At 33.4% G+C, this 27,310-nt stretch overlaps 1 protein-coding gene across 3 annotated transcripts; it reads right to left on the reverse strand.

The window, feature by feature from the left end:
• Nucleotides 1-25,109, reverse strand: LOC107896979 (beta-galactosidase 9). 3 transcript variants are annotated; one of them, XM_041079163.1, is made up of 19 exons: nucleotides 24,626-25,109; nucleotides 24,102-24,197; nucleotides 23,867-23,979; nucleotides 23,678-23,744; nucleotides 22,732-22,824; nucleotides 21,557-21,700; nucleotides 21,264-21,352; nucleotides 20,103-20,208; nucleotides 19,826-19,913; nucleotides 19,558-19,679; nucleotides 18,514-18,717; nucleotides 16,761-16,987; nucleotides 15,937-16,052; nucleotides 15,625-15,722; nucleotides 8,966-9,076; nucleotides 3,280-3,390; nucleotides 1,749-1,957; nucleotides 1,229-1,577; nucleotides 1-426 (listed from the first exon to the last, which is right to left on the reverse strand). In XM_041079163.1, the coding sequence occupies exons 1-19, from the start codon at nucleotides 24,812-24,814 to the stop codon at nucleotides 286-288; spliced, it is 2,673 nt and encodes an 890-aa protein (XP_040935097.1). In that variant the 5' UTR covers nucleotides 24,815-25,109; the 3' UTR covers nucleotides 1-285. The 3 variants fall into 3 exon arrangements, with proteins under 3 accessions (XP_040935097.1, XP_016677794.2, XP_040935098.1); XM_016822305.2 differs by lacking the exon at nucleotides 8,966-9,076 and having other exon boundaries at nucleotides 24,626-25,046; XM_041079164.1 differs by lacking the exon at nucleotides 1-426 and having other exon boundaries at nucleotides 1,229-1,640; nucleotides 24,626-25,046.
• Nucleotides 25,110-27,310: the final 2,201 nt, after the last annotated feature.

Consider the following 27,310-nt stretch of genomic DNA (forward strand, 5'->3'; position numbering starts at 1 on the left):
AGCAGGAAGGCCAGTGTTTATTGTGTTTCAGATTGCCATGATATAAAGTATATACAGTTGATTTACAACATTAAACTTCAGATATAGGGTTCACCGCATTATTACATACATATAGTACAGGAATTGCTTGATACCAGCATTATTCAGAAAACATGTCTGAACATACAAGCTTCTGAAATCTTGTACAAACGATGTAACTGAAATGCTCATTGCAACTGGTTTGCAACTAAGCAGAGGTAGTTTACCAGTTAACAACTATCTTCATTGCATCACCCTCTTGTCGAATTAGAACTGGGAGACTCCAATAGTTGATGTTGACACACATCTAGCTTCAACAGCCAATGTCTTGAGAACACCCCGGCAAGGGTCACTTCCAAACCCAGAGTTTGAAACTTCAACAGAACAACTGTTTCTTCCTACACAAGCCTGTAAAAGTTGAACAACGAAGACATTATTAACATCAGGAATGGGAAAATAACATATAACGTTAAAAAAATGGTAAGAACCACACTTCCAATATTTGAGCAGTATGCAACAGTCATACAACTTAGCACCGGCAAACCTTTTCACATAAATTCAGTGAACTAAAGAGAATTTTCTTCCATATCAGAACCATTCAGGTCACTCAGTTCAATAAGTTTATCAACATTCTCGAAACTATCAACAAAGTTGTTGAAGAAACATGTTTTCAGAGCCCATAATGCATTTGCAAAACTGCAAGTATGCAAATCCAAGAGTATTCTCACAAATGAACTTAATAAAGCTCAGTAATTCTCCTAGTCATATTTCTGCAGTTTGCATGTCTGGTTATGTCATCCTTTACTAGCGTTTAGGAGGAATGAATATGTAGCTCTAACTCCTATTGAAATATCTTTAAGTGTCTTCAATCACAGTATCGACCAGACACCTTTCTAAATAAACAGCTACCATGTTTTTCTATACCTCAAACCTCTATTGCTACAACTCTTTATTTTTCTTGATATACCTGTGTTCAAGATTGTGTCTGATGCATATAAGAACAAGGGTATGGGAATATGCCCGTCCAAATAAATGGAAAAACATGGAAAAAATGGGCAATACCTGTGTTGAATACATACCCATACCTGACAGATACCTAAGTCTTAGCCTCCAACTCATTTTCTCATTATGATCATGTTTCAAGTTAATATTGATCAATTAAGAACTTCTTAAAGATGTAATACTTTTTTTTATTAAGTAAAATATATACCTCGGATACCACAGACAATGAATTTGGAGAGTGGCAATTGCCTTTAGAAAAATTCTGGCAGCTTCCATGAGGAGTTCCATAGCTAGCAAATTCTATAGAGGAGATTATCTGCCCATCTTCACACTGCAAGTGAATCTGTGGTTTCATGTCACTTATGGAGACTTTTCCATCAATAAGATCTAGATGAAGCCATTCTCGAAGAGGTGGATAGTAGGACTTGGACATTTGAGCACAGAGAATTCGAGGCACACGTAATTTGACTGAAATCTCAAATGGGTTCCCACCAATTTCTTCAAATATCACAAGTAAATTGTTTGACGCCTGTAACCATGATCTTGGCACATGGTACCTGGTGATTGAACAATAGCACATGTATCACAAGGTGGACGCAAAATGCCATTTCCCGTAGCAACTATCCAATTTAAATGCATAAAGGGATTAAGCACACAATTAGTACACCAATTTTCAAAATGGGATACCAGTTAACTTTCCATTGATTTACATATACTTTAAATAATACCAGGTTTGAGTGGGCTTCCCACAATTTGTCATGCACTTGTTGGAGCCATATGTTCCACGATAATCACAGCTATCCGGACATCCATCTTTTGGGGCTGTCAGATTCCAGTATCTTCCAATGTGATGGTCATTGACCCAAGCTTGGCCCTTTCCCATGCTTCCTAAGTCAATAGCAATGGGCTCTGACCCATCGGGAGAATCAAAGTATGCCTGCTTGAATTGGGGATAAAAGGGATGCATGTAAGTAAACTTTACTAGGAATAGAAATGAGATGGATAATAGGGGAAAAAGCTAAAATCAAAATAAAAAGATGATATACATTCAGATATGTGCAATAGGAGCACAAGTGTTCATATTACCAGGAAAAAGAATTAGAAAAACAATGATGCCACAAACAATATGCTGCTAGTGATGAACTCTAATTGAGATGAGCAAAATGGTGGTTGTGTTTCCAATAATTTCTTTCCCAATCATCAGATCATTGGGATATCATGATTGCCATATAGCCATCAATCAAGAATGCAAATATAAGAAATGAGGCAATGAAACAAAGCCATCGAGAAATTCCCCTATGATATTCCAATGCCTTGGAGCAGTGAAAAATGACATGGAATGAGGTCAAAAAGGAGGGAAAGAAATAATTCTATATCATACTGGTTAGGCAAGAAAAATCGTTAGGAGTCTCATGTGACCACATAATTCCACCAAAAGTTGATGGAAGTTTTTATATGACAGAAATAGAACTAGCAATGTCATAAGGGACTGAATGTTAGGCAATTAAGCATTAAGACATGCAAGAAAAAAGCATGTCTACGATGAGAATGCGACATTTGGTATGGGGTTATACAAGGAAAGATAAAATTAAGAAAAAAATATGCTAAAGAGAAGGTGGGTTTCATTTAAAAGGAAAACACAATTAAAATGGTTTCTTATGGACAGCTTCAAACGAACTTGAGAAGATGTAAATTTTCAAATACTGCTAATTTCAAGAGGAGAGGAGCGCCAAAAATACCCTGGATGGAAACTATGAAAAGGACCTACGTTTTACTAAGCCTACTGCACAGATTATTTTAAATAGAGCACCTTGTTGGAATATGGTCCACATAGCCATTCCTAAATGGTGGGAAAAGCGTAGTTTATTGTTGTTGGTATAGGTAATGAGAAAAACCGAAAGAAAGATATACAGAAGAATGGACATCTCTTTACCATATGACCAAGAAAGAACAAAGGCTGTTTACTTCTGAATTCTGATATATCATTTCAATTTCACATCACTACTTAATGAGTTCGAATGTTCAATGAAATAAATATATAACCATTTATTTTGGCTTTAAACCTTTTATTTATGCATAAGAAGTTGCATATTTATGTCATAGCACATTCCAACAAAGAAAAGGAGGATATTTTAACAGCCAATGTCATATGAATTAACACCACTACTTTTGATAGTACCTATGACGAAGAAAGCATGTAATAATATCCCATCCTGGTAAGCACTATGTTAATTAAAACTGTTCAAGGAATAAACTTACCTTGTACCAAGTAAATGTGGAGGGAGTAGCATCAAGCTTCAAGTTTGTCCATCCTGCTTTCTCATTTTCTTCTATGGTGAATATTTTCTGGAACTCACCCTTCAGGCCAACCTAGAATAAAAGAAAAACAACCAGCAACTGAATATTTTCCTTGCCATTTTCTTCCTTCAGGAGAAACAAAAAGGTAGAAATATCCAGTTCATAATTGCAGAAAAAAGACCAACCACAAATCAACATTGAGTTACATAGTCTGCAGAGTTTTAACCATTTGCAAATATATGTTCAACTCTATGATCATCTTTGAAACATTGAGCTTCTATTAATAATAGAGGCATTTGTTCATTTCATATTCAAAGAGAATTCATGTATAAGCAAAACAAAGAATCAGGCAGGCATCAAGAGTGAATACCATACATTCCATGATTTTCATTAAAATACATCAATGAAGAAGTCAAATGGAAATGAATACAAAGCTAATAAATTAGCTTTTTCTTATGACAGACTGTTCTAGCAGAGGAATTTTTCAAGCAAGATTGTCCCTTCTATCAAAGTTTCTTTAAGCCAAAAGTCAAGTTCTCTTCTTTGGAAAGGAGAATATCCCAGGTCATTGATTTTATTGAGATGCCATCCTTTTGTCGAATTTAAGTACTAAATTCAGAATATTTCCTAACATCTGTTTCAAATTCAGTGAGCTTCCAATTCTAAAGAGCATGTTAAAGAATTCAAGCTAATTCCAATCGCTAATATTTAACCACTCCCATGACATATTTTTAGCAAAGAAAAGGAAAATTTTTTGCTTATTTTTTACAAGTATTTTTACTCATCCTTCTAATTTCAAGTTCAAGCCTGGAACTTCAAAACTTAGGTAGACAAAAAATGCAGTGAACAAGCTCCTATATTGTTGTAACAACAAGAACCTCTTATATACTATAAAAAGGATGCTTTTTTCCGAAGAAAAGGATAAGCTTCCAATTCATCATGACTCACCAAGTAGCTGTTTAAGGTCAAGAGAGCTCACCACAAAGCTATCTCAAGTTTAAAGCCGTCCTACATAAGTCTCACCTTCTGATGTCTGTCTATTTGTATTTTGTGTATTTTTGTGCTAACCCGTTGTCACAAAGAAGAATTGATACCTTTGAAAGATAGTTAGGTTTTAAGGCTTACATTAAGCTCCAGTCTAAAAGGGTGCTGAAGAATCTGTTTCCAGTTTCTATAAATCTCAACCCCTTCTTGGGTTGCTTATTATTTTTGTTTATCAGAAAACATTGAAAATAAATGAACAGCATCGTAGGAAAAAGCCTAAAAAAACCTACTAACGTTACTAAATAATCACGAAAGGTATGAAACAAAAAATTAATTTTATGTATATCTGTTGAAATATGTATATATTTTAAATTTATTTAGGTAGATAAATCTTATTTAGGTAGATAAGTTTTATCCATATTCTAGGAATATTTTTATTTTATCTTTTAGTAGTTTATTAGGACAAGGGAACTATTTTCTTTTATATTTTAGTAGTTTATTAGAATAAAGGAACTATTTTCCCAATTAGGATTAGGATTCTTTTCTCTATTTAAGTTCAATTCTTCAATTAATAATATAGAACAGTTTTATTAAAAGCTCTCTTGAAAACTTTCATGGCATCTGAGCTAGGTTAAAATCTCTAGTAACATCATGGTTAAAACAACCTTCACTAGAGATAAGAAAAAACCTTGGTGCGATCACTGCAAAAAATATTGGCACACTCGAGAAACGTGTTGAAAGCTCCATGGGAAACCGACAAATGGAAGGAAAAAGAGTGGCAATGGTCGTGGTTCACAATTAGGGGATAGCAGAGCTTTCCAAACAACTAATGGAAATTATAATGGCCAAAGTTCTCTGGAAGGGTCTCCATTCACTAAGGAACAATTAGAGCATCTACACAAGTTTTTTCAATCACCACAATTTCGGATGAATTCTTCAATTCCTAACTCATCCAATAATCCTTCTTCCTCTGTTGCCCAATTAGGTACTGATTTTTCTGTTTTTTTCAGTGTCAAGCCTTGTAAAACAAACACATGGATCGTTGATTCTGGAGCTAGTGATCACATGAGTAGCAGTCATTTTCTTTTTTTAACTTACATACCTTGCGCAGGAAACAAAAAAATCAAAGTAGCAGATGGGTCCTTCTCGGCAATAGCCGGGAAAGGCACTGTTAAAATTTCATCTTCCTTGGTTTTACATGATGTTTTACATGTGCCAAATCTAGCTTGTAATCTCATATCGGTCAGTAAATTATCCCAGTGCTCAAATTGTCATGTTATATTTGACTCCTCTATGCGTAAGTTTCAGGACATGGTCTCGGGGAGGATGATTGGCAATGCTAAAGAATTTGGTGGAATTTACTTTCTTGAAGACGACCATCTAAGTCAACCAACAACTACTTTATGTTTAAATTCTGTTTCTGATAAGGTTATGATTTGGCATTATAAGCTTGGACATCCTAATTTTTACTATTTAAGATATTTGTTACCTAATCTTTTTAAAAATAAAAGTCCTTCTTCATATCATTGTGAATTTTGTGAATTGGCTAAACATCATCGGTCATTCTTTCCACCTCAAAAATATAAAGCCTCCAAACCTTTTTCGTTAATTCATAGTGATGTTTGGAGACCTTCAAGAGTCTCGACCTTTTCAGGAAAACGTTGGTTTGTCACTTTTATTGATAATCATACTCGACTTTGTTGGGTGTTTTTATTAAAAGAAAAGTCTGAAGTTAAAAATGTGTTTCAGTCTTTTTATGCTGTGGTGAAAACACAATTTGGTGTGAAAATAGAAGTATTTCGGACTGACAATGGTGGGGAATTTTTTAGCGACCAATTAGGTGGTTTCTTAACCAAACATGATATAGTCCACCAAAACTCTTGTACAAATACACCACAACAAAACGGGGTTGCAAAAAGAAAAAACCAACATCTTTTGGAAGTAACTAGAGCCTTGATGTTCATTAGTCAGGTACCACATTATCTTTGGGGCGAAGCCTTGTTAACAGCTACATATCTTATTAATAGAATGTCTAGTAAAACTTTAAATTATAGAACTCCTTTCAGTCTCTTTAAAGATAACTTTTCTAACTCTAAATTGATCACAGATTTATCCCTCAGAGTTTTTGGGTGTAGTATTTTTATTCATCTTCACAACCAAGGTAAACTAGATCCTAGAGCAAAAAAATGCATCTTTGTTGGCTATGCTTCTAATAACAAGGGTTACAAATGTTACAATCCAATTGATAGGAAGATTATTGTTACCATGGATGTCACATTTGTTGAAATGCAATCTTACTTTGATTCTAATCTTTAGGGAGGGAATTATACTAAGGAAGATTCTATAATAGATCAAGAAAATATTAGGAATATACAACATAGGGATTCTAATAATGGGGAAGGCGAATTTATAATTAACACAGAAATTAATGATGTTAATGTTAATGAAAAAGAGGATGAAGATGTAGAGTCTAATCATGAGAATAAAAAACAAACAAAGAAGTTAATTGTTTATTCAAGAAGAAATCGAAATCAAGAAAGTGGAATCCACCAGATTCATCACCAAGAATCCGACCCGCAAGATCCTGTCAAAAGTCCAGGTAAAACTCATAATCCAGTCAATGAATTTTCTGATTTAGATATTCCAATTGCCAAAAGAAAAGGTGTTAGAAATATTGTCAAATATCCCATGTCTAACTTTGTACCTATAAAGTCTTGTCTTCGACATTCTCAACCTTTGTTTCGTGTCTCAATACTGTACAAATACCCAAAAATGTGAAAGATGCTTTACAGGTTCCTGAGTGGAAAGAGGCTATTTTAGAGGAGATGTGCGCTCTTGAAAAAACAGGTATATGAGAAACAATGGAATTACCTGTAGGGAAAAAAATAGTGGGCTGTAAATGGGTGTTCACAACCAAATTCAAACCAGATGGATCTTTAGATAGATACAAAGCCCGGTTGGTGGCTAAAGGGTACACTCAAACATACGGGATAGATTATCTTGAAACATTTGCTCCAGTGGCCAAATTAAATTCCGTTAGGTTCTTTTATCAATTGCTGTTAATCTTGATTGGTCTTTACAGCAGTTAGATGTGAAGAATGCTTTCCTAAATGGAAAACTTGAAGAAGAAGTTTACATGGATCCTCCTCCAGGTTTTGAAGAAAAATTTGGAACTCGAGTATGTAAACTCAAGAAATCTTTGTATGGTCTGAAACAGTCTCCTCGAGCTTGGTTTGAACGATTCACTCAAGTTGTTAAAAAACAAGATTACTCACAAGGGCAAGCTGATCATACAATGTTCTATCGACATTCACAAAAAGGTAGAATAGCAGTTATTATAGTTTATGTCGATGATATCATTCTTAGAGGAGATGATGTGGATGAAATAAGGCGTCTCAAGGAGCATCTAGCATTGCAGTTTGAGATTAAAGACTTGGGTCCTTTGAAATACTTTTTGGGAATGGAAGTTGCTCGATCAAAGAAGAGTTTTGTGGTCTCTCAGAAAAAATATGTGATTAATCTTTTAAAAGAGGCTAGTATGAGTGGTTGCCGCCCAGCTAACACACCAATTGATCCAAATGTAAAATTCGGAAATAAAGAAGGTCGATTAGTTGATAAAGGACAGTACCAAAGATTAGTTGGTAAGTTAATTTACTTATCACATATAAGGCCAGACATAGCTTTTGGAGTGAGTTTAGTGAGTCAATTTATGCACTCCCCAATGGAGGAACATGAAGAAGCAGTGTTTCGAATTCTAAGATACTTAAAGAGTTCACCGGGAAAGGGCTTATTCTTCAAGAAATCCAAACAAAGAGGAATTGAAGCTTATAAGATGCAGATTGGGCAGGCTCAATAACAGATAGAAGATCTACATCAGGATACTGTACATTTGTTTGGGGAAACCTTGTGACTTGGCGAAGCAAAAAACAAAGTGTTGTAGCAAGAAGTAGTGCAGAGGCTGAGTTTAGATCAATGGCACAAGGAATTTGTGAAATGATGTGGTTAAAAAGAATTATGGAAGAGCTGAGGAAACCAATAACTTCACCAATGAAGTTGTACTGTGATAGCAAAGCTGCCATTAGTATTGCTCACAACTCAGTCCAACATGACAGAACTAAACATGTTGAGATTGATAGACACTTTATCAAGGAGAAGATTGAAGAAGGCCAAGTGTGCATGCCATTTGTTCCTTCAAAACAACAGATTACTGACATACTCACCAAAGGACTCCCTAAGACAAACTTTGATTTTCTTGTAAGCAAGTTGGGCATGATTGATATATATACAGCAACTTGAGGGAGGGTGTTGAAATATGTATATATTTTAAATTTATTTAGGTAGATAAATCTTATTTAGGTAGATAAGTTTTATTCATATTCTAAGAATATTTTTATTTTATCTTTTAGTAGTTTATTAGGACAAGGGAACTATTTTCTTTTATATTTTAATAGTTTATTAGAATAAGGGAACTATTTTTCCAATTAGGATTAGGACTATTTTTTCTATTTAAGTTCAATTCTTCAATTAATAATATAGAACAGTTTTATTAAAAGCTCTCTTAAAAACTTTCAATATCTACAATAAACACAGAAAAGATAACTATTTGAAAACAGTTATAAATTAGAAGAGATGAAAGACTAGGGTAAAATTATTAAATACAAACCTGGTAGATCCATGAAGCCTTAGAAAGGTCAATATCCCCATTTTTAAATCCAGTAAGCTTAATTTGTCCTCTAAACCCAGCACCATCTTTCTCTAGAAAGGCACCGTAGTTCTGTATCATCATTGCAAAATTTGGTGCTATGGCATCAGAAATCCATAATCACCATTCCATTTTGACAAGTTCTTAAATAAGAATATAAAATTGAGAAACCATATAGACTAAAAGCATTATGTCACTAAAGTGACTAGAAATCAACAAAACTAATACATTGCACATCTCAAATGACCTATGGGAATGAATCTGCTTCAGTCAAACAGAATATGATTCATATTGTAAATCAGAAGATAGATTTTCGATGCTATCAAATTTTATATTTCGTTTTTGTGAGCACTATGGAACTCTCTTAAAATTTTCTAAACCCCAACTTGCAAAACATTAGTGCACAAAATAAACTTAAAAACATAAAAACCTTCCTTGCGAATAGTTCCAGACACTTAACTTTAAACTGTGCACAACACTACAAATAAAATTTAGAAACATCCCAGAGATTTAGTAGTTTAAACCATTTATTTTACTGCAGCCAATGTAACAAGAAAATGTGGAAGAAGGATTAGAGACAAGCTTAATATCCATCAATCCTTCAAAATGATATATGATTAATGAATGGGAATAAAAAATTTATAAATAGGATTTTGGCTTTTTTCAAATATTGATTTATAAATCATACATAAGTTTGAAGGATTGACTGATGGTCAATCATCTTTAATTTATAAATAGGCAACCAAATATTGAATTCCAATAAATGATGGTCAAGAACCATGATGGGACTATTAAGGGATGTTGTCCCATATCTATTAGTCTTCATTTCCTATGGTCTTACAGTCAAGTTGGGTTCTCTACCTATAGTCAATTGGTTTTAGTTTAGAAGATTAAAATGGTAGCAAAGCATGTCTTCTTGCCTAACCCCATGTGAGGTTGACCATCCATTGTGAAGTTGTCCGTGTAGGCCTTTGTTGAGAAACAAGTGAGGGAGGAGTGTGTTGAAATATGTGAAACCCATATATTTTGGGATATATTTTAAAGTTATTTAGGTAGATAAATCTTATTTAGGTAGATAAATATTAGAATAAATCATTTGAAATATTCTAGGAATATTTTATTTTATCTTTTAATAGTTTATTAGAATAAGGGAATTATTTTCCTTATCTTTTAGTAGTTTATTAAAATAAGGGAATTATTTTTCCAATTAGATTATGACTCTTTTCTCTATTTAAATTCAGTTGTTTAGTTAATAAAAGATAGAACAGTTTTATTAAATGATCTCTTGAAAACTTTCATGGCATCTGAGCTAGGTTATCTCTAGTAGTATCATGGTTAAAACAACCTTTATTGGAGATAAGAGATCCAGCAATCAAACAGAGGAAGAAAGTTTTCCCGTTGAAACAACTAATGAAAATTATGAGGACCAAAGTTCTCTAGAAGGGTCTCCATTCACTAAGGAACAACTAGAGCATCTACACAAGCTTTTTCAATCACCACAATTTCGGATGAATTCTTATCTTCCTAACTCATCCAATAATCCTTCTTCCTCCTTTTCCCAATTAGGTATTGATTTTTCTATTTTTTTCAATGCCAAGCCTTGAAAAACAAACACTTGGATCGTTGATTCTGGAGCTAGTGATCACATGACTAGTATTCATTTTCTTTTTTCAACTTACACACCTTGTGTAGGAAACAAAAAAATCAAAGTAGCAAATGGGTCGTTCTCGGCAATAGCCGGGAAAGGCACTGTTAAAATTTCGCCTTCCTTGGTTTTACATGATGTTTTACATGTGTCAAATCTAGATTGTAATCTCATATTGGTCACTAAATTATCCCAATCCTCAAATTGTCATGTTATATTTGACTCCTCTATGTGTAAAATTCAAGACATAGTCTTGGGGAGGATGATTGGCAATGCTAAAGAATCTAGTGGAATATACTTTCTTGACGACGACCATCTAAGTCAACCAACAACTACTTTATGTTTAAATTCTACTCCTAGTTTTGATAAGGTTATGATTTGGCATTATAGGCTTGGACATCCTAATTTTTACTATTTAAAATATTTGTCACCTGATCTATTTAAAAATAAAAGTCCTTCATATCACTGTGAATTTTGTGAATTGGATAAACATCATCAGTCATTCTTCCCACCTCAAAAATATAAAGCTTCCAAACCTTTTTCATTAATTCATAGTGATGTTTGGGAACCTTTGAGAGTCTCAAACTTTTTCAACAAAACGTTGGTTTGTCAAATTTATTGATGATCATACTCACATTTGTTGGGTGTTTTTATTAAAAGATGAGTCTAAAGTTAAAAATGTGTTTCAGTCTTTTTATGTTATGGTGAAAATACAATTTGGTGTGAGAATAGAAGTACTTTGGAGTGACAATAGTGGGGAATTTTTTAGTGACCAATTAGGTGGTTTCTTAACCAAACATGATATAGTCCACCAAAACTCTTGTACAAATACACCACAACAAAACGGGGTTGCAAAAAGAAAAAACCAACATCTTTTGGAAGTAACTAGAGCCTTGATGTTCATTAGTCAGGTACCACATTATCTTTGGGGCGAAGCCTTGTTAACAGCTACATATCTTATTAATAGAATGTCTAGTAAAACTTTAAATTATAGAACTCCTTTCAGTCTCTTTAAAGATAACTTTTCTAACTCTAAATTGATCACAGATTTATCCCTCAGAGTTTTTGGGTGTAGTATTTTTATTCATCTTCACAACCAAGGTAAACTAGATCCTAGAGCAAAAAAATGCATCTTTGTTGGCTATGCTTCTAATAACAAGGGTTACAAATGTTACAATCCAATTGATAGGAAGATTATTGTTACCATGGATGTCACATTTGTTGAAATGCAATCTTACTTTGATTCTAATCTTTAGGGAGGGAATTATAGTAAGGAAGATTCTATAATTGATCAAGAAAACACTAAGAATATTCAACATAGGAATTCTCATAATGAGGCAGGTGAATTTATGATTAACACAGAAATTAATGATGTTAATGCTGTTAATGAAAAAGAGTATGAAGGTATATAGTCTGATCATGAGAATAAATAACAAACAAAGGAGTTAATTGTTTACACAAGAAGAAATCGAAATCAAGAAAGTGGAATCCACCAGATTCATCACCAAGAATCCGACCAACAAGATCTTGTCAAAAGTCCAGGTAAAGCTCATAATCCAACCAATGAATTTTCTAATTTAGATATTCCAATTGCAAAAAGAAAAGGTGTTAGAAATGTTTTCAAATATCCCATGTCTAACTTTGTGTCCTATAAAGCCTTGTCTTCGACATTCTTAATCTTTGTTTCGTGTCTCGATACTGTGAAAATACCCAAAAATGTGAAAGAAGCTCTACAAATTCCTGAGCGGAAGGAGGCTATTTTAGAGGAGATACGCGCCCTTGAAAAAACAATTACATGGGAAACAGTGGAATTACCTGTAGCGAAAAAAATGTGGGCTATAAATGGGTGTTCACAACCAAATTCAAACCGGATGGATCTTTAGATAGATACAAAGCCTGACTGGTGGCTAAAGGGTACACTCAAACATACGGGATAGATTATCTTGAAACATTTGCTCCAGTAGCCAAATTAAATTCTGTTAAGAGTTCTTTTATCAATTGTTGTTAATCTTGATTGGTCCTTACAGCAGCTAGATGTGAAGAATGCTTTCTTAAATGGGAAACTTGAAGAAGAAGTTTACATGGATCCTCCTCCAGGTTTTGAAGAAAAATTTGGAACTCTATGTAAGCTCAGGAAATCTTTGTATGGTCTAAAGCAGTCTCCTTGAACTTGGTTTGAACGATTCACTCAAATTGTTAAAAAACAAGGTTACTCACAAGCGCAAGCTAATCACACAATGTTCTATCGACACTCACAAAGAGGTAGAATAGCAATTATTATAGTTTATGTCGATGATATCATTCTTACAGGAGATGATGTGGATGAAATAAGGCGTCTCAAGGAGCATCTACCATTGGAGTTTGAAATCAAAGACTTGGGTCCTTTGAAATACTTTCTTGGAATGGAAGTTGTTCGATCAAAGAAGGGTATTGTGGTCTCTCAGAAAAAAATATGAGATTGATCTTTTAAAAGAGGCTGGGATGAGTGGTTGCCGCCCAGCTGACACACCAATTGATCCAAATGTAAAATTCAGAAATAAAAAAGGTCGATTAGTTGATAAAGGGCAGTACCAAAGATTAGTCGGTAAGTTAATTTACTTATCACATACAAAGGCCAGACATAGCTTTTGTAGTGAGCTTAGTGAGTCAATTTATGCACTCCCCAATGGAGGAACATGAGGAAGCAGTATTTCGGATTCTGAGATACTTGAAGAGTTCACCTGGAAAGAGCTTATTCTTCAAGAAATCCGAACAAAGAGGAATTGAAGCTTATACAGATGCAGACTGGGCAGACTCAATAACAGATAGAAGATCTACATCAGGATATTGTACATTTATTTAGGGAAACCTTGTGACTTGGCAAAACAAAAAACAAAATGTTGTAGCAAGAAGTAGTGCAGAGGCTGAGTTTAGATCAATGGCTCAAGGAATTTGTGAAATGATGTGGTTAAAAAGAATTATGGAAGAGCTGAGGAAACCAATAACTTCACCAATGAAGTTGTCTCACAACCCAGTCCAACATGATAGAACTAAACATGTTGAAATTGATAGACACTTTATTAAGGAGAAGATTGAAGAAGGTCAAGTGTGCATGCTGTTTGTTCCTTCAAAACAACAGATTGCTGACATACTCACTAAAGGGCTCTCTAAGACAAGCTTTGATTTTCTTATAAAAAATTGAGGGAAGGTGTTGAAATATGTGAAACCCATATATTTTGGGATATATTTTAAAGTTATTTAGGTAAATAAATCTTATTTAGGTAGATAAATCTTAGAATAAATCATTTGAGATATTCTAGGAATATTTTATTTTATCTTTTAAATCTTTTAGTAGTTTATTAGAATAAGAGAATTATTTTCTTATCTTTTAGTAGTTTATTAGAATAAGAGAATTATTTTCCCAATTAGGTTATGACTCTTTTCTCTATTTAAATTCAGTTGTTTACTTAATAAAAGACGGAACAGTCTTATTAAATGCTCTTTTGAAAACTTTAGTGTTGTCCTACATCTATCAAGTCTTGGGTTTCCTATGGTCTTATTTTCAAGTTGGACCTCTCCACCGACGAATTGGTTTAGGTTGGCTGCTTAACAAAAACCTTTGACCAAACTCCAGTCTTAGAAAAGGACTGGATATTTCTTGTCCAATTACTTATGCGTCCACCATATTACATTCTATACAAACAACTAGATGCAATAATATTACCACTATCACTTTATTACACTTCAATACCATCAATGAATTTTCTCACATTGATATTGCAACCAACAACGTCAGTCTTATGATATGTTTGAGGGGGGAAAAACCAGCAACAACTCATAATATGCTGCTGTAAAAAGGTGCTTCCTTCAGTTTTCTACACTAATAGGAAATATGTCAAGAAAATCTTCCTTTTTTAAAACTATTAATGACATGAACAAACATAACATATTTATTTGATCACTTTACATGTGACATGCAAAGAAATAGGGTAGAAATGTTATTTCCTTTAGAAGGGATAAAATGGATCTGGATCCTTTCATAGAAACTCATCACAAAATTTTGAACCATAAATTAACAAGTTATCTTGCAGCATGTAGCATATGGTAAAAGACAAATAGAGAGGTTATAGAGGGAAGGAAATGAAGCACGAAAGAGTAAATAATGTGGACAATAACTTAAGTAGAATGGACTCTGAAAAAGAAATTTATTTGGAGTATCTTGAGAATTTTTAATTATCAAGTGTCGTCCAAGAAAGGGAAAAGTGAAGAGAAGAAAGGTATAGACTTTATTAAAAATGCAATAATTTATAGCAGACTTTTAAAACATAAAAACAGCTTTACCACACAACAAAATCAATAATTTATACATTCATGCAGATTGGTTACTGAATTAATCCACTACATACCTCTACTTAGGAAGCAAGCTACTTGCTTCTTGAGGTCACAACATTAAATTCATTTCACACTCAGTTACACCAAAAGTAGATGAACCTTTTCTAGAAAATGAGGCACCCAATAGTGTTATGCTTCTGTTTGGGTGCAGGGAGAGGGATAAATGAGATGCAAGAAATAGAACTTCAGATTTTGTTCTGGTGTTCTGTATTTCAAGTACAAAAAATCCGGATGCAAGAGTTTCTAGAGCATAGATTCCAGAATCAGGCAGTGAGGCATTTCTGTTTCACTTTCAATTGTAGCAACAATCTTCTAATTGGGCAAATTTCTCCTTTGTCAGCCCCCCGCGCCCCCCAAATGACAATCTCATACGATTTAAGTGGCATCTAAAACTTGAAAGAACCTATCATCTACCCAAATCAATAGCTGCAAGTTCACAACTACATCGATCTGAACACCAGATTTGAAGTAAGCCTTTGTCGCATCCTAGTAAGGCTTTACCATTAGGCTAGGCATCACCTTATAGACAAGCATATGCCTTAACCATCACATGATTTTAAAAGATGATATTCAGATACTGTGGACAAACATAACCAGTTTTTACCTGCAAACCAACTGTCTGAGATAACAGCATTAAATCACTATAACCTTGTTGAAATTGGACAGGCTGCACCACCTTGACCCAGTGGCCACTTACGCTGCCTTCAGTTCCAGAAGCATAGAAGCAAACATATTAGTGAGAACTTCAGTTACATAGTGTATTTAGAACTTAAAAGGATAAGAATTTCAATAAAAGCATTCTTTTAAAACGCAATGAAGTGCATAAATGAATATAAAGAGCGAGGGGCAGGGAGAAGATACATGATCATGCATTGACATGAAAGCAGTTGTATACAATCACATTAAGGAAATTTACCCATAAGCTCCCCATTAATAAATATCCGCAGTACATCACGCATGCTATCAATTACAAGAGTGGGGCTAACTTTATTTTCCTCCCAAAATGCAACGTCGTCATCAGAAACATATATTCTGCATCCCAGATATAGAATAAAGAGGCATCAATGAGGAATTTAAGATGCACAGATACAAGAAAGTGTTTAGTCTAAAGTTGTTACCACCAGCAAACTAAAATCCACCACATTTTTGGTAATGCAAAAAATAAAGATAAACCCCATGTCCTTCCTCCCAACCCTAAAAGAGATATATTAGGCTACTAAAACTTTCTGCTCATTTAGGAGTCCCAAAAAGAGATTCCTTCATAAAAAATACTTTTTCGGTATTCTTGAATAAAGACCATTAGTGAAATCAAATTTAAACTGTTAAGTTGAACATCAGTTTATTAATAAAAGGTAGAAATGAGTAGATTCAAGAAGATATGGTACAATGACATAGATTGTGACTTATGAGATTTTTATTATTTTACAGAAAAATGGTGAAAAAAATAGTCACATAACCCCATCTCCCAATTTATTACGGGTCAATGAAAAGGAAAAGATGAAGGAAGCAATCTTCTAAGTTCTCAAAAGTATTCAATCCCATGTAGACTAAATAAAAATCTTTTTACTGCAAATATTTGGCCAACAGAATAATAAGACAGCTAGCAAAATGATGCTCGAGTATCATTTCAGTCCCCAAGATATAGGTTCTAAAAGGAGGGAACTTAATAGAAATGATAACCAAACAGAAAAGGGAAAGATGAATTAGGGTGGAGAAATCCAAGAGTAGACCATAGTTAACCTGGTCATATGCCAGAGATAATCAGATTCATCCTTTGTCACTTTCAAATGCTCCAACAAGCCTTGAACGGTAAAATTGCTCTCACTCCATATACCAATTGGCTCCTTTACAGACATCCAGGATTCTGAGATACTGGAAACCTCGTTTTTGGTAATGATAAGTTCAGGTGCAGATATTTTTGGAGATAGGGCATTCTCTACCAGTTTCACAGATGTTTGTGCTCCAACCTGTTCAGAAATATGAAAGATAATGGAGGAGTTACAGAAGATGAATAAGAAACAAACTTGTTTGAACTGGGAACTAGAGCCCTGTCTAGTCTAGCAACTATATAAAAACTGGAAATAATAGAAGTTTAGACACATGAAAGATAAAAGAGAAGTTACAGAAGATGAAAAAAAAAAGCAAAACTGTTTGAACCAGGAATCAGAATCCTGTGTCTAGCATATAAACTGGTAATAATAGAAAAGATCAAAAACCGCATCAAGCCTCAGAATTTTATTTTGCATTAACGAGATTTGTACCTTTAACCTCTCAGTTTCATATTAAGACTACACCATTAAGCTAAATACATTTTTCTGTTAATTATCAAATATATGTAATATTTATTTACATTTTAATGTTTGAACTTTGAAAAAAAATTTGGATTGGCTGATGCAACCAATTGAACAAGTTGGATGGAAAGAACTTTTCAAACCATAAGTAAGGCTAAACAGACAGCTTTTTTGAAGTTAAAAGTGTTTTTCAAACTGCAAAAAGTACTTCTGGAAAGGTTAAATTTCTAGCTTTTGGCTTTTGAAAAATCAATTTTGAGCTAAATTATTTATTTTCCCTCATTTATCATCACCAAAATTAAGTTCCTTTCATTTACCCTTTTGAAATTTATTTAAAATATATAGCATTAGATATTTGAATTTTATAAGGATTATTTTTGTATGTCATTTAAATATCTAAATTAGGATTTATATATTCAAATTGAATTTTAAAAATAAATTATATTAATTGTTTAAAAAGTATTTAACATGTATATTTCATATATCAAAATATTAATAATGAGTTGCAATAAAGTATTTTTATAGTTCTTTTATAATTTAAGTTTATATATTTCATATATCATAATATCAAAAATTTTGATTAAATTAAAATGGATATTTTTTACTTTACGACATCATTTTTAAAATGAACATTTTATCTTCTCAAAAGCACTTTTTGACAGCAATACTGGACACTTAAATCTTCAACCAAACTTAACAAAAACACTTCACTACAGTTTTCAAAAACAATACTAAACTAGCTCTTGCTCATTTCATATATCTCAATTGCAACCATAACACAAAGTTAACCTAATCTGTAAAAGAAAAGGAGGAAGCTTTCTTAGCATTTAAGGAAGAAGCTAACAAACTAAAGCAGAACTTTCTTGTCAAAGCAGACTATTTTAGTAGAAGCTATGTGAACATGTATGAATGTCAGTAATCTGAGACAAAAAAGGAAGCAGCAATGGCAGCTTCCAGGAATTTGATACAGAAGTGATTGCCAAATTTTTTTACAAAGGACTATAATAAAGATGCATGTACTTTTTGTGCACAGAATAAAGAGGTAGAATTTGATTCATAAAGTGAGATAATTCATAGAGTAGTACAATATCAGTTGGTTCCTGCTTTCAGAACTAAGCACTCAAATCTAGCAATTAGAACAAACAGATTACAAGCATCAAAACAATCAAGATAACTAAAACTTCTAAAGTTGAAAAACAAACCTTTGCAGTGTTGAATGCCACATTACTGCAGTCAGGTAAAATGCTAACAGACCACGGTGGCAAAGAGTATGATTTACCACGGAATGTTACGGTCACAGTATTATGCTCATCAATGTTTGCAAGAAAAGCAGAGCATGCACTTTGACTTTCAGAAAGGGTAGTGTTCAGAACAGTACTCTGGGTATTTTCCCAGTATATATGTGCCTGCATGTTTTTACTGACTGACATTAAACCAGACGTAAAATTAGAGAAAGAAAATTTTCAGAAAGAGGAAACAATTTCAGTTGATCAGCATGATATGACAACATATTTAGAAACATAGAGGTTTGATAGTGCCCCTCTTTTTTGTGTTTTCTGTTCTTGTCTACATGCCTTAGCCAAAAGGATGTCAGTAACTTCTATGCTGCAGTACTAGTGTACTGCAAAATTTCAAGCATCACCTGTGCAACCTTATGGAGAAACATTGTCTCATATGTCTAGTAATTTATTGATAAGTGATATTTTTGTATTGGATGTTAAGTTGTACATTTAGCTAGTTGACCAACCATAACCATTTTCTTTCCTAACTTCTTTAACCAGATCGTATTGGACAGGAATAGAGGTGGCAAAAGAAGACCTCAGTCAAACAGTCCATCCAACTCAATGCAAGACTCAATAAAACCAGCTGGTTTCCATCTCTAGCAGAGGGGAGAGCAACAAAAAAATAAAAAAGAGAGAGAAAGGCTTACTCAGAGAAGTCAGAGAAGTAAACAATCCAAATTGGATTTGCCTCAAACTAAAATGACTAAAATCAGACCAACCTACCTTATCACCACCTCTAACAAACAATGCAACGTCCGATGAGAACACTACTAATTGCAAGCTGAAGTAATTCGCATGGAAAAACAGGATATATTTCTTTTATGTAAAGTCCAGATGGACACATTGACTTAGAAACAATTTATTTAATCCAGTATTTAATTGATACATAACACAGTGGAGCAATAAGTTAATAATAATAATAATAATAAACAAAATAAAAAAAAGAAACCTCCTAGCACAAACCTCCTGCCTTGGTCCCAATTTCATATACTGAGGTGAATCAGCAGCCACTAGAGCACGTTCACAGAGCTTAATAGCAGCATGAAGATCTTTCAAGTGTCCCCATTTTGGCTCACTTCGTAAACCTAGAGACAAAGGCATCAGTCAAGTTTTGGGCTTAATGTCCCAGTTATATTTGATCTTAGAATTGTAAAGTTATGAGCCAGTACTTATGCTTCAATCACTAAGAGTTACTGATTAATGACTTTTGGCATTTTCCTGTTCTACCTACCATACTCATCAATTGGAGCATCATAATCGTAACTAGTAATATAGAAGGGCCCACCGGAAGTACGACCAAAGTTTGTCCCACCAAAATACTGCAACCATCACCAGGCTCGTCAATATGTAGTATTGGACTAGATGACCTAATATGTCATATGCACTAGACCATAAATATTGCTATTTCTAGAAAGATCCAATCATGGCTCTTACCCAGCCTTATAAATGCTAACTGCATACTAGAAAGTGAGACTTTTCTGACAAAACTCAGTTGTTAACTAGTTTACCATATAATAGTTCATCAAGCTCCCTCCACGCTGGAAAAAACGTGCTACTGCAAACGCAAGATCTTCAACTGGTCTGTGAGGCAATCTTCCTCCCCATGAGGTGTACCTACAAAGGTCAACTAAAAATAAGAGTGGATTGCAAATAAACTTACAGCAGTGCAAACATATGTTAGTTAACAAGATATAAAGCATCAGAAATAAGCTGGAATAAAATAATTTGGTGATGCTAAAGAAACCTAATGGCATATAGGTTGAAATGTCTAGATTGTAGTTGGAAATGAAGAAAAAAAACTAGTCCCAAAAGCATGTTTATCCCATCTTTACTTAAATCAAAGCATTCAACCTAAAATCAAATGCAATAGGTATAGCAGCCCAACATAAATGACGTCCATGCAATACCTATTTCTATCTAATGCAAGACAACACGACTTATAAATCTTCCACACATTACATAGGGATATATCCGACAGAATACAACATTAAGCAACAAACAAAGAACGAATGAATCTAAAAACTACTCAGTTATAAAGAATCAAAAGTAAAACCGAATGACAATAGGGGGGGAAGTTTAAATGACTAAAGACCACAACAGACCACAAACTTAAATAATATAAAGCCATACCACTTAAAATACTGTGAAAATCAAGGGATGCGGACTACTGTTGGGTAGAGATATTTTAAGAGTAATTTGTGTTGATTGATAGTTTGGAAGTAATTGCATTTTGCATTAGTGTCCATTATTAGAGTCTAACATCATGCTTTGGATAATTTCTTGTTTTAGGATTTTAGCATGAATATATAGAAGCTACTATAACTAACAAAAATACAAGACAAAGAATAAAAACTCTTTTTCTCTCAAAAAACACCGATGCTACCAAAATATTTAGCCAACTTTGGATTTTTGGAACAATTAACACCAGAAATATTGACAAAGACCAAAAGTGTAGTTCACTGAGCCACAAGGATGTGGCTATCAACTTTCCCTCTATTTTTGGCAAACTGAAAACATGTCCTTCATAGGTGCTTGACAAAATTTCCTTTGCCTCCTCCACATGCTCCCCTTCTGGATAGAGGGAAACGAAAGGAAAAGAGTGCAATAAAAGAAGAAAGGAACAATAGGGAGTACAATGAAACAGATAAAAACATTAGACATGATCATACCATCCATCCCAATTTTCTGTCCAGATTGTTGGTTTGCTAGGGGAATTTGGTTTATAACCATCACAGTAGTAATTATTGCAGGTATCTATCTGCAACAGAAAACAGAGGAAGACAAACAAAAGAAGGTAAAGCACAATTAAAGAAAGAGTAAACACAGATTTGTTGTTTCAGATCTTAGTGTTGTAAAAAAATTAGAAATTTTAAAGATAAAAAGATCAAGCCATCTTCCATGATTAGATATGCATAAGCAACGCATAGAAACTCAACCATAGAGTAAAAGGTAGGGACCTTACTATATCACCCGGAGCATCAGTTTGCTTGCACATCACCCAGGGAACCCCAGCACCTAGACCCAAAGCCATGTTAGCAGCCCACTTGACGTACTCTTTCCCCTTCTGGCCATATGAACCCTCCATATTTCCATATTCGTTCTCAATCTGAAAAAATTATCCGAGTTAAGGAAATCTTAGGGAAAAAGTAATTCTTATTCCAACCTTTGGATGTGCATGGATTTGAGAGAGAATTAAAATCAAATGAGTTTATTACCATATGATATTCTTCTGCATATAACTGAAGGTCAGAATTAATAGATATGAGATATGTAATTGATAGATTTCACAGACTAGAGAGTTCAACCTAACAATTGTCAAGAGGTAAAATGGCCACTAGAATAGCTATGACACCATATTTTGGGCAAGGACAATTTTTCTTTTGGGGATAAACAACTAAGTTGGTCCCTTAGAAATGGAATTATTTTTATTGTGATATGTTCCCTTGCGTTGGGTTTTAATTCTATTTTAGTCCCTAAAAGTAAATTTAAGCTTTCTATGCTACACGTAAGTTAATCGTGTGTTTACAACCAAAAATCTATAACGGATTATAAACATGAGCAAACATGCATATCTAGTACACATATATTTTATATGTAACACTTGTGGCTCTGATACCAAATCAACCAGAAGATAGATGATTAGAACCAATAAAACACTTACTTCGTTTACCGATAAAAATTTCAGAGTCTTCACATGATATACTATATCCAACCATAGGCAAAAGTTGTTCTAATGAATCGATAATGAAATAAATAAGACCTTAGATAATTTTTGTTTACTAATAAATTACTTTATAGTAAACAATATGTTAAAATTTACTTATAAAGTAGTACTGAGAGACAAGATATACTAGACATAGCACTGTGGCTGTTGTTGAGGATCATTCATCGCTAAGGAATTATTAGATATCTAATGTAGTTTAGGAACTTCCTACATATTTTCACTACTCAAAATGATATTTTCTTCTATATAACGAGTTCAGATTTAGTTTAAAAGTGGCCGGAGTGACAATTTGATTCCAATGTTGCCCTTATCCATGCTAGCAATTGATCCCTATGTCTCATCGAAACAACTACTCTATTTAACATATAAAACATATTTAACATATAAAACAAAGGTCTCGATTGTAGTACAACCTGCAAGAGGATAATAGGACCACCCTGCCAGGAAAAGAGCTTCTCCTCCCGCATCAAATCCACAATCTTCGTTACAAAGCGCTGCATCTCCCTCTAGAGAGAAAAAAAAGAAAATATGAACACGCAAAAGAAAGATTGAGCTGTTATGGCCACTGATACAAAGTTAAATCTCAATTTCTAACAACCAATAGATGACTAAAATTTTGAGAAATTCACTTGCCAACCTCCAGAAATCATTATAATCCTACCAATATTTGATCAAGATAGTAAAAAGCACTTTGATATACATATATATATATATAGTCAAACATAAAAGGAAACTTAAAAAGGATAATTCCATAGTATAATTAGTCAAAGATTAGAAACATGCCCCCACTCAAACACTTCAGACTAAATAAACAAAAGACAAGAAAGAAGACAGTATCGGTGACCAGCAATTTGATAGATATTAATCTGTTAGCACATGTGTTCACACCCTTCATGAAAACTGAGTTGTGATTAACTGGATATAGAAACTGGTAAAGCTTTGGCAGTCAAATATCATCAGAAAGTGCATATTAAAGTACAACACTAAAGGTGAAAAAATCTAGAAACACAATGAAAGCATCTGCACTTTAAGGCAAAGGCTAAAAAAGATAAGAAAACCACAGTTTACATGATGAATACATTTGTGACAGACAATCGATATTTATCATGTGTTTGGAACACATCTTTTGCTATATCCTATTTCAATGGGAACTAGGGGCTGAAAATAACTAAAATGCACAGAAAATCTTTTGATTCGGTAAGAAATTTCAATATGCTCTAGTTGTTACATGCGTAAATTAACCTAAAATATTCAACTTCGAGGTATAACAGATTTTTTTTCAAAAAGGAAAATGTTACATATTTCAGAATTATTAGGTGATACAACAAATAGTTTTCTTATCCGCACAAAATCCCATACCTTAAAAGGTTCATTATCTGTTCGAAACTCTATGCCAGGGATATCTCGCAGCCAGACAGGAAAGCCCCTGTAAATAATTACTTTTTTAGTTAATATGTATCAACCTCATTCAGAACCAAAATTAAACAGAAAGCTGCAGAAAGCAGAAATAATTTTATAAGTAATTAGAATGGGAAAACAAAGTCAGACCCGAAATTCCACTCAGCGCAAACATAAGGACCTATACGGAGAAGGAAATAGAGTCCATTGTCTCCCACTAGCTTCACAAACTTGACAAGATCAAACCTTCCTTCAAAATTATACTGAGCAAGCAATTCATACAAATAAATAAATATTCTAACTAAACCAAAAGAGTCAAAACTAGTACGAATTCCCAGTTAGTACCAATCTACCATAGACTAGATACAAAAGAGTAATAGCATACCTGCCCCCTGACTGGTTCATGCCCATTCCAAAATGTATAACTTTCAATAACATCTGCTCCACCCTCCTTGCTCTTTGCAATCAGGTCAGGCCACATCTGATGACATTAAGCTACCATTGTGAGAAACGCAATTTAACAACAATAAATGACAACGATGGGAAATTTACGTAGGCATTAGAAAAAAAAGAGAGTAAAATGTTCAGCCATGGCTTAATTTCTCATTCGTATATAGCACCGATAAAGACACAATTAATAAATTTCTTTCTTTCTAGAGGAGAAAATCCCACATGCAAACTAAAGCATGCCTAACAGGCTTAAGCTTATCTAAAAACCAAGCTTTTACACCTAAAACTTCAAAATTCTAGTTCAACAATAGTTAAAAAACTTGATCTTCCAACTTGAAAAGCAAAACCCAAGCTGGGAAAACATAAGAAATTCAAAATTTGGAAGAAAAAGATAGAAAGAAAATCACTCCATTAAGAGTTGAAAAAAGGTTGGAGGAGTCAAAAGGAGAAAAAGGGTACCTGAGGAGTAGCACGAGGGTAATGAATTCCACCAGAAATGAGCATACGGCGTTTACCATCGATGATCAGAGCTCTGTGGTCGTACGTAACATTGAATGGTCGGAAGAAATTAGCAGCGGAGAATGAGAATTGAACGAAGAGACACACTAAAAGAAGCTTAAGAATAGCTTTGTTTTCAAAAACCACCATCTTCAATTACTGGGAGATAAAAGGGAATGGATCAATTTGTTGATTGATAAAAAGATCGAAGAAGACAGAAGGCTGGAAGAGAAGGAGAGAAGACAAAGAGTGAAGTATGGATGAAGGTGCCACCACTTAGCACCTACCGATCAAATTGTATTTTAAAAGCAAATTTTGTTGTTTGAGGATTAGGACAGTTTTCTACATCAGATACAGCTTTGTGGATTGGGTATTTGCAAGGTGTCCACTAAGCTAACGTAAGAAAAGGGATAAGTTTGATATTTTAGCTCCTATTTTTCACTTCAAAAGCTTTTTACGTAAAAAGCTACTTAAATAATAAAAGCACGTGTGGGTATGCCTTATTTGTTTTTCTTAAAGAATGTATTTTTTTTTTCCTTTGTAAGTAAACAAGGAGTGATACAAGCATGAAAGAGAAAAGTTACTAGAGTTAATACATCATCAACCTAAATCTAAAGCTGGAGCAGAAGGATGCCCATTTTTTTACTTTGAAAAGAAGACATTATCTCTTTTTTTTTTTCATCAAAATAAAAGAATTAAAACAGAAAGGAACAACCTACTAGATGTTCCATTGAGCCCTGAACAAACAAAATTGGCTAAATAGTCCCTTTAATTGATGTTGACTATTAATATTTAATGGTAAGGTTGACATGGTCTTTAATAGGTGCCACATCATCATCGAGGATTGACATGCCAGTGCCATCATCTATTACTAACACTTCAGCAAATAAAAAATAAAAAAGAAAAAACAGGTAAACTACAAAATTGTAATGGCTCGATTTTCAGTGGGTCGAAAAAAATAGTTTTGAAACCCTATTTTTGTAAACCAAGTCCATAAGGATAAAATATAAATATTAATGAAGTTATCATGAAAATATATTGAAATTCAGTAATTTAACAGATAAAATAGTTAATTAAAGCGTAGGGACTAAATTGTAAAAGTTTAATAGCTATTAAATTTTAATTTAGAAAAGTATTGGGGACTTAGATAGAAATTATCCAAAGGACCAAAATGGTTATTTAATTTTACCATAGATGATATGGTGTATCCCACTAAGTTTTAATTTATAATAAAAAATACATAAAATGTCTTAATTAATTAATTAATAATGGTTAATTAAGTTAGACAAGGTATAAATATAAGCATACTGGAACGAAAGATGAGAATTCAACATCTATTATGCTATCCTTGTTGAGAAAAAAAGAGAGAGAGAGAAAACTCTAAGGTTGAAAAAAAAATTGGGCCATCCAATTCATAAGGTAATTAAGCTAGTTTTCTTTGTTTTTTTATAGATTTTTTATCATGAAAGCTTGAGTTAGCCAGCCCATGTATCAATTTGTTTAGTTGTTAAGTCTTTAGCAAGTTTCCATTATAGAGAAATTGATGAATTAGGTTTGAATTTGATAGTAAATAAACTTAGATCATGATAAGGACTAAATTGTAAAACTTAATAAGTTTGTTAAATAACTTGGTAGCATTAAGGGCTAAACTAAATAAATTGAAAATTATCATGAAATTATGTCATAAATAGAAAGTATAGGGTCCCTAATGAAATAATGTGAAATCGAATTTTGTTTCGATGTTAGATATCGAAAAATACAAGTAGCTTAGATATAGAGACTAAATTGAATAAAATGCAAAATATATTTGACTATGCATTTGGATGTTAATTAGATGTAAACTAATTTTGTTTCTATTATTGAATTACCAAACGAAGCTAAAAATGACGTCAGACCATTGCGAGAGAAGGGAAAGACGAGAGTTGTAGACGAGTGACGAATGTTTCAGTTTGTACTTTTATGATTCGAGATCATTCCATTTATATACATACATGTACATGTTTGTTGCATATTAACTATTAAGGTAAGAAGTAAATTGGTCTGAGTATAGTAGAAACGAGTATAATATGAATTGCTAAATGACATGTGATATGTTATATGAATTGTTGATGGAAATGGTATGGAATAATGATATGTGAATTGGCCTATAACATGAAATTGAAACATTGGATACCCTATTAGTTGTTCGAGCATTGTCAGATATAGTTGGCATGCCATAAGGTCAGGTATAATGATTAGAAGTCATCGTTCTCGGGCAACCCAGGATGATAAAGTAATAGATCTGTGTATCCGTCCTTAATCTGTTTCGAGTTAATAGGTTTTATAAAACATGAATTGGTTATATGATAATTGAAAAAATATATGATTGAAATTGATATACTTTGTATATATATGAAATGTGGACGACAGCAGGTGAAAGATCATGCGAACTAGTTTATACAATTCCTGAAGGCCAATACGGAAACGAGACGAATCAATAGATTCTAAAACGGATGAGATTATAAAACGAATAGGTAATACGAATTGAAATGAAATATGATTTTTTTCTTGATATTTAAAAGGATGGCATGATATGATTATATTAATTATCAACATAGATAACATATATAATTGGCATATGAGCTATGAACCTATGAAATAGATTGG

This window comes from Gossypium hirsutum, chromosome A10 (assembly GCF_007990345.1).
Source record: "Gossypium hirsutum isolate 1008001.06 chromosome A10, Gossypium_hirsutum_v2.1, whole genome shotgun sequence".
NCBI classification, from domain to species: Eukaryota; Viridiplantae; Streptophyta; class Magnoliopsida; order Malvales; family Malvaceae; genus Gossypium; species Gossypium hirsutum.